Raw genomic sequence first — 7,768 nt, 5'->3', positions numbered from 1 at the left:
GTAATTGAGAAAGACTTCTTGTGGAAACGCTTGTCATTGAATTTATTCCGTTGCTTTTAGTATTTCTAGTGTGGTGTTTTCTTCTCAGTGTGTCCCCAGGTCCACATCACACAATGTAATAATGTGTTTCACGCAACAGGAGAGCCAGCTGGGACTCTGATGGTCTTGTTTTCTTCTCCTTTCCTCAAAGCGCTGTTCCGTGCAGATTTCCCCAGCCTCTCTCTCTCTCTCTCTCTGCTGGTTTCTGTGTTTATCATCGTCGTTGCTCGGGTGTATTTTTAACAGAATGTAAGAATCTGTTTTGTCGAGCGAAGGCATTTTTTTGAGGACTCCACCCTTTCCTGACGCCCCCTCTGTGGAATCGCTGGACCAGTCCCGGGCTGGGAGAGGAGCCAGAGTCACCCACTCACACTGGCTCAGCCTTATTCCCTGTTCCCATCTGCCCAACATCCTAACCACTAGGGACGCCATTTCACAACAACAACACTAAATATGTACTGACTGTTCTTCAATAGTTTTAAACTGTGCAATTGTGCAAAAAGATCCACGATCCAGAAGTGTACGATCTCTGAAAAGGGAAGTTCATCTCATATACAAGGTCAGACTGGGGGGGGGTTCTTCCTTTATTTTCAAAGACTGTTAATTTACCTTAAAGTCAATGATAAAGGAGACTTTTCCATGGAAGTGTGATGGTACAGTGGGCTAGTTCACTAGCATGCTGTCCTGTTTCTCCTCGGAGTACTGGGTTCGAATCCAGGTGAGTTCTTTGTTTTCAAATACTTTGTTAATTGCTCATATAGACAATGAATTGTATACTTTCCTATATAGAACCTGATAAAGCAAGCGGTGAGGTGGCACAGGGGGCTGATTCACTCGCATGCTGTGCTGTGCTCCTTGGAGTACCGGGTTCAAATCCTGCAAATTTCTTGCTTTATTTTCAAAAAACGGGTTCATTGACCTCATAGCCAGCGTGCAGCAGAGCTTTCCTGTGGGAGCTTGTGGCGCAGTGGGTTACACCCACGGCCTCCTCTCCCTGAAGACGGCGGTTCGAATCCCGGTCCCGGAGGTGAGTTCCTGAAGGTAAGTAATGATGTTGGTTGTGTTTCCACAGATGGAGGAGGAGGAGGAGAAGAAGAAGACCTGCCCTGTGGAGGGAGGAGGAGAAGAAGATGGAGAGAAGGTAGGAGAGGATAGAATGGGGGGGGGTCTGGCCCCCCCCACCTGGGAGGAGAATGTCAGGTGGCAGTGTTGCTGCCTGAGACAAGCTGAACTTTTGAGTTACACCAAAGTCTACTCATATTAAGATACTTACATAGTGTTAGTCATTTATTCTTGAGTCTAGATCATATCATTTCTATGTAATATACTACTATAGTAGTGACTCTTTAAAAGAATGGAAGTATCTACTCTTAATGAGCAGACTTTGAAGTAACTCAAAAGTTCAGCTTGTCTCAGGCAGCAACACTGCCACCAGACATTCTCCTCCCAGGTGGGGGGGGCCAGACCCCCCCCATTCTATCCTCTCCTACCTTCTCTCCATCTTCTCCTCCTCCCTCCACAGGGCAGGTCTTCTTCTTCTTCTCCTCCTCCTCCTGTGGAAACACAACCAACATCATTACTTACCTTCAGGAACTCACCTCCGGGACCAGGATTTGAACCGTCGTCTTCAGGGACAGGAGGCCGTGGGTGTAACCCACTGCGCCACAAGCTCCCACAGGAAAGCTCTGCTGCACGCTGGCTATGAGGTCAATGAACCCGTTTTTTGAAAATAAAGCAAGAAATTAGCAGGATTTGAACCCGGTGCTCCAAGGAGCACAGCACAGCATGCGAGTGAATCAGCCCCCTGTGCCACCTCACAGCTTGCTTTATCAGGCTCTATATAGGAAAGTATACAATTCATTGTCTATATGAGAAATTAACAAAGTATTTGAAAACAAAGAACTCACCTGGATTCGAACCCGGTACTCCGAGGAGGAGCAGCACAGCATGCTAGTGAACTAGCCCACTGCACCACCTCACAGCTTGCATTTGCAGTTTATATAGGAAAGTATACAATTCTTTGAAAATAAAGAAACACCTGGACTTGAAGCCAGTCCTCCACAGGCTTGTGAATTACCCACTGTGCCATCTCACTACCATGTTAGAGCTTGCTTTTCATTTATTATAAGGTCAATTAACCAATTCTTTGAAAATAAAGAAAAAATCAACTAGATTTGAACCTGGTACTCCAGGGAAAATAACACAGCATCCCAGTGAATTAGCCCCCTGTGCCATCTCACTTCCACAGAGAAGACTCCTTTATCATTGTCTATATAGGACATGATCCAATTCTTTGAAAATAAAGGAAATGAACAGAAGAAACAACTGGATTTGAACCCAGTCCCACAAGTATGACCAGCACAGCATGCTAGTGCATTATCACACTGCACCATTCCACTCCATGTGAGAGTCCACATCACACAATGTAATAATGTGTTTCACGCAGCAGGAGAGCCAGCTGGCTGCTCGCTCTGCTGGTAGAGCGTGGGACTCTGATGCTCAGGTTAGTGTCTTCAAACCCCATGTTAGGAGGATGTGCTTTCATTTCTTTTTCAGCATCTCTGCTGCAATGCTCAAACTATTGCTGTTTGATGTGTCCCTCAGTCAGGGAGTGGTTCCTCCACAATGGAGACACGCACAGGTCACGCCATTTCACAAAGGAGCCGATTCAGGACTGCTTTCTAATTATAGGCCAGTTTCCCTTTGACCGTTTTGGCTCGAAGGTTCTGGGGAGGATTGTGTACAGCTCTTGAACTAATTCAGAGACAGGAGCTGCGATTGTAACATTTCTTGGTCCATGCTATAAAAACTTGGATTCTGGTCAAGCAGAGCCTTCTTCCATGTTGTTACTGATGTAAAAACTTGAATAAAACCCAGTCAAGTTCTGTAGAGTTTATTAATCGTGTTTATTTGTGTATTTTTACAGTTTGTTTGGCAGCACAGACTCCTGATTCAGGTGATCAAGACAACCCCAGGATGGATCTCCTGCCAGGTCGTGTTTTAGGTAAGTGACAGCGTTACTGAGACGAAACTAGGAAGGAAAATACAATACACCTTGTGTCTTCATCAGTGTTACTGAACCTAGGGAAAGCAGACAGGCGGTTTGGCTCTAGTGTCTTCATCAGGCTGAGATATTACAAATAAAACAACACATATGCATTGTAAAATACACAGATATAGGAAACATAACATGGTACCGCTGTGCACACTGTGACTGAAGGGGATATCAAGGAATCACAGCCCATACACGATGTATTCTCTACACTTAAAATAAAACATATGTAATGTAAACCAGACTTGCTGATCAACTCTGAAATCGCTGAATGAAGCCAGTGGTGGTGGCGTTGGAGGCAGCTTGTGCAGGCGCTGTGTGTGTCTGTGGGGGTTTATACAGCCCACATGTTATTACAGATAAATTGAGCGTTGCCACATTGGGTTCTTCTAAATGAAATCGCACATCAGAGCCCTGTGAAGCTAGCTGGATCGGAGACGCTCTTCCTAGAATAAGCAGCACTGTTTACAGATGAGCGACGGGACAGCGTTTCTCTGACCGCACTCAGCTGCACTGGGGACCGGTTACCGCTGCAGATTGCTCGAGGATTTCTTAAAATGTGAATTTCACTGGTTCAAAAACAAGCCACACAGATACTCCAGTCAAACATGAATGCATGTTGACTTGACCTGGCCAATGAAAATTAACCAAATGAAAACTACTGGATGAGCCCGTGTGTTTATTTCCATTGCAAATTAAAAATAGCTACAGAGGTGCTCTATGCTTACCATTGAAGTGTAGGGAAAAGCCTGCTTTTAGTTTGTAGAGATGTAACCCAGGCTGGATCACCCAAAGCATCTTCAGAGTAAGAGCCAGAGGCGTCGAGTGATCGGACGCATTGCAAAGAACGTGCAAAACAGAAACAAGAATAACATAAAACACACAAATAAACACATCACTCCGTCCAGCTACTGCAAGCAATATTTTAATACAAAAAGCTTTAACCCTAACCCAAAGCTTCCATATCCAATCTATTGATTTATTTAAACAGTTCACTGGTACATTGACATTCGCGTCCTCGGTTAATAACAGATTCGAATCACACAGCTCTGTGGTGAAGCCACACCTGCAGCTGATCCTTCTGCACCCTCCATGACAATAAAACACACTTCAGAACAGCCACCCACTCCACTGTGCTAACACCGTGATCACACACACGGGAGGGGGTGATAGTGCAGGGGTGGGGGTACCCCAGTCTGCCGGTCCCCCCCTCATATCATTTCACCCAGTTAACGCTAGTTACAGTACGTTTTTCTGAAGTGTTTTTCGGTCTGTAACAAAAATCAACCTACTGTGGACTAAGAGTCAATAGATATCGAGAGAGAGAGAAAATCTTAGAGTGGTCGAGAACAACACAAATCAGTAAGAAATAATACTTAAAATAAATAGGAATTGGAGCTTACATTTACCAAAGCAGCTCTGTGTAACAAAATACCTCCAGGAAGGGCTCCATCATTTAAACAGAACTGCTTCAACTAATCTATATATATATATATATATAGACACACACACACGCACTCTGTATGGGTAAGAGTTGTTTTTTTTCTCTAATTTGTCCTGCAGCAGGGTCACTGGGTCGAGTACTCAGGATATTAAATCATTCTCAGTTCTTGGTATGGTATGACATCACGGTGTGTGTGTGTATGACATCACGGTGTGTGTGTGACATCACTGCAAGTCTGCTCTGATGCGGTGGGGTGTCATGGTGGGGAAGCATATAAAAAGGGTTAAGTGCACGTTGCAGTGAACACAGCGATGACATTTACAGTGACATCATCTAGTAAAGAGGTGACGTTTAACAGGGAGCAGTTCAGCACTTCAGAGCAGAGTTCATAGTCCTTTGAATTATTATTATTATTATTATTATTATTCCTTCTTAAATAAAAAACAAATACTAAACTTCCAGCGGACGCAGACTGTGCAAAGTTCACATCTCCTCTTCGATCGAGACACACGCTAACGCACACGCTAGCACGCTACAGGTGTCCTGCTGTGTTTGTGCAGTCCTCAGGGCACGAGTCCTTAAATACATATTATATTATTCAACTATACAACATGTATTCAATTAAAAAGAAATAACAGTAGGCAAGTCAATAAGCAGCACTCTCCTTTTGACTGCTGCGTGATTCACAGACACACAAAATAATACTTTTGACTAAACTCTCCTCTCGTGTTTGTTCTTTGTCTTCCTGTATTCACGCGCACGTGTTTTTTTTTTTTTTTTGTACAGCAGTGGAAAGAGAGGAGGAGGGGGGGGGTGCGAGACCCCCGAGGGAAACTGACCAAAACACTTGCTTTATTTATCTACATAAATATTCACAAGGAGACAAAATAATAATAATAATAATGAATAAAGAAACACAGATAAGGCAGCATCAACATTGATCATCGCAATTATCAATATCCTCGTTCTTATTAAAAGTAACACGCCGTCCACGTTGGGATAAATCAGTAGCAGGTTTTGGAGCTTGCTTTTGTTTTTCGAGTCAGTGTTTATAATAATACAGCAGAGCGATGCACAGGGGCCGTCCTGTCTAGTCCTCGGCTCCCTTTACTGGGGTGTCTGTCGCCCCATGCCTGCCTCTCTCCATTTCTCAAGTCTTTAAAGTGTGTGTGCTGTCGTGATCCACGGCCTTCTCTCCACCAGTCAGTGTTACAAACTCACACCAGCCCCGCTGCACCCAGTGCTGGGGTTCAGAGCTCCCCTCAGTGAAGTCTATTATTATTAATATTGAAATGATCAGGAGCCAGGAGTTTGAGCAGGGTTAGACACTCACACTAGCCCTGCTGCTGCTGCTGCTGCTGCAGCCAGTGCTGGGGTTCAGAGCGCCCCTTGTTCACTGTGGAAATGACCAGGAGTTATCAGTGTATTCATACACTCCGACTCCCAGGAGCTCTGCTGCTCTGCATTATCTCTTGTTGCCGGGTGTCTTGGGGCTGGTGGTGGAGGAGGAGGAGGAGGGTGAGGTGGTCTTCTTGGAGATGGTGGGTATCTTGGAGGGCTTGCCCCCCCTGCGGGTCGCCCCCGAGGCGCTGGTCTCGGACACGTCGGAGCAGGCTGACTGCGTCTCCAGCAGGTCGAAGTCCGAGGCGTCGCTGCCCCTGCGGCTGCTCGCCCGGCTCCCTGCCCTGCTGCCCGCGCGGCTCGACGGACGACTCACCGAGGAAGCGCCGCGCTTCGACTCTGCAGGAAACAGCAAACACACAAAGACATGAAGACACACACACACACACGGGCCCTGTACTACTGAGCTTTACATGCACAAGGACAAATAAAGAAGCCTTTTGTTCTGGATTCTTTTGGAAAGAACGTGCAGAGTTTACATGCCATGGCTGTGATGACAGCCTCCCCCCGATGCAGCTGGAAAGAGGTTTACATGCAGGGTATATATAATGAAGTGATCAGGAGCCGGGATGCTTAATAAATGGAGTCTCCTCTTAAGCAGCTGCACGAAGGGCTCCTGTTAGTAACGTTACAGCTGGGGCTCACTCATGCTGTATAGAACAGGCAGCTTGCACGCGATTATCTTATCTGGGATAAGTGCACAAAACCTTTCCAGGCGCCTCTGTAATTTTATTAACTTTCATTATTAAAGACTCTTAAGTTTTGGGTTTTTTTTATGATCAGTACTCTGAACAAGCAGGTATCTTAATGCAAGCGAGAAGTTCATAAAAAAGGGGGTTCCTGCGCTCTCACCGCTGCGGTTGGATTTGGCACTCGTGGGGGTCCCCTGGTTCCCGTTCTCGCCGGTCAGGGAGCCGCGGCTGGAGTGGAAAGTGGGGCGCTTCAGCTTGGAGCCTGACGTCACCTGGGGGGGGTCAGAGGGAGAGAGGGAGTGTTAGCGAGTCTGTATCTGAATAGAGAGATTGCTGGGGCGTTCTGGTTGGATTGTGTGTGTGTCTGTCTGTGTACAATACAATGCAATACACATTTATTTTTATATAGTGCCCTTCACACCGTGGCATCCCTGAGCGCTGTACAAAGCTAAAAACGAAACGAGACAATCCAGCTACAACTAGTAATATAAAAGCACATTAAAAAACGTAGGTTTTCAATTTAGAGCAGGGCTGTCCAAAGCCGGCTCTGCCACTCCTGGTCTTTGTTCCAACCCTGTTCTAATTAATCCTGCATCCAGACCCTGAAGTGGTTCATTGTCTCGTGTTACCTGTTAAACCTGGAGTGGAATATCCCTCCAGGATCGGGATTCCCCTGGGTGAGAGCACACTAGTGTATCAGTCTGTCTGTGAGTCTCTCAGAGTGTCAGAAGCTCTTTCAGGTATTTTAAATGCCCCTGAATCTTATTTAAATCTTCCTGCAAACTTCCTTCTGCCTGCGTCCTGGTTTCCAAATGATATCAATGTTAATCTGAGCTCAGCAGCCCGTGCCCTGTTCTGCATACTGCTCGTCTCTGTGCGTGTCGGACTGGCTGTGCCTGGGTCAGTGTACTGGGATATTTGTATGGTGACGCTCCCACACGCTCATACTGTACCTCGGAGGGGCTCTGGTGGTCGGGGCAGCTCGGGAACTGACCTGGGGTGGAGCTTTTACTGTTAACCAGCCAGGGTTTGTCGTAACCGCGAGAGTAAGTGTGCGGTGTCTGTGAAATGGAAAGGAGGGGTGATGCAGGGGGGGAGGAGAGGAGAGGAGAGGAGGAGAGGAGAGGGGTGTAAGAGGAG

The 7,768-nt window shown here is 46.3% G+C and overlaps 1 protein-coding gene across 13 annotated transcripts in view; it reads right to left on the bottom strand.

Annotated features, from left to right (window-relative positions):
* Positions 1–4,000: 4,000 nt before the first annotated feature.
* LOC117413362 (microtubule-actin cross-linking factor 1-like) overlaps positions 4,001–7,768 on the bottom strand; it is a gene marked incomplete at its 5' end in the record, with an annotated part of 76,153 nt that continues 72,385 nt past the window's right edge. For 9 of the 13 annotated variants that reach the window (XM_058997284.1, XM_058997286.1, XM_058997288.1 and 6 more), the window contains 3 exon segments: positions 4,001–6,275; positions 6,789–6,900; positions 7,582–7,689. In XM_058997284.1, the coding sequence (XP_058853267.1) occupies positions 6,001–6,275; positions 6,789–6,900; positions 7,582–7,689 (495 nt within the window). 13 annotated transcript variants of the gene reach the window in all.

This window comes from Acipenser ruthenus, chromosome 23, assembly GCF_902713425.1.
Source record: "Acipenser ruthenus chromosome 23, fAciRut3.2 maternal haplotype, whole genome shotgun sequence".
Taxonomy (NCBI): Eukaryota; Metazoa; Chordata; class Actinopteri; order Acipenseriformes; family Acipenseridae; genus Acipenser; species Acipenser ruthenus.
The sequence above is the reverse complement of the archived record's forward strand: the minus strand, read 5'-3'. Positions and strand labels throughout refer to the sequence as shown.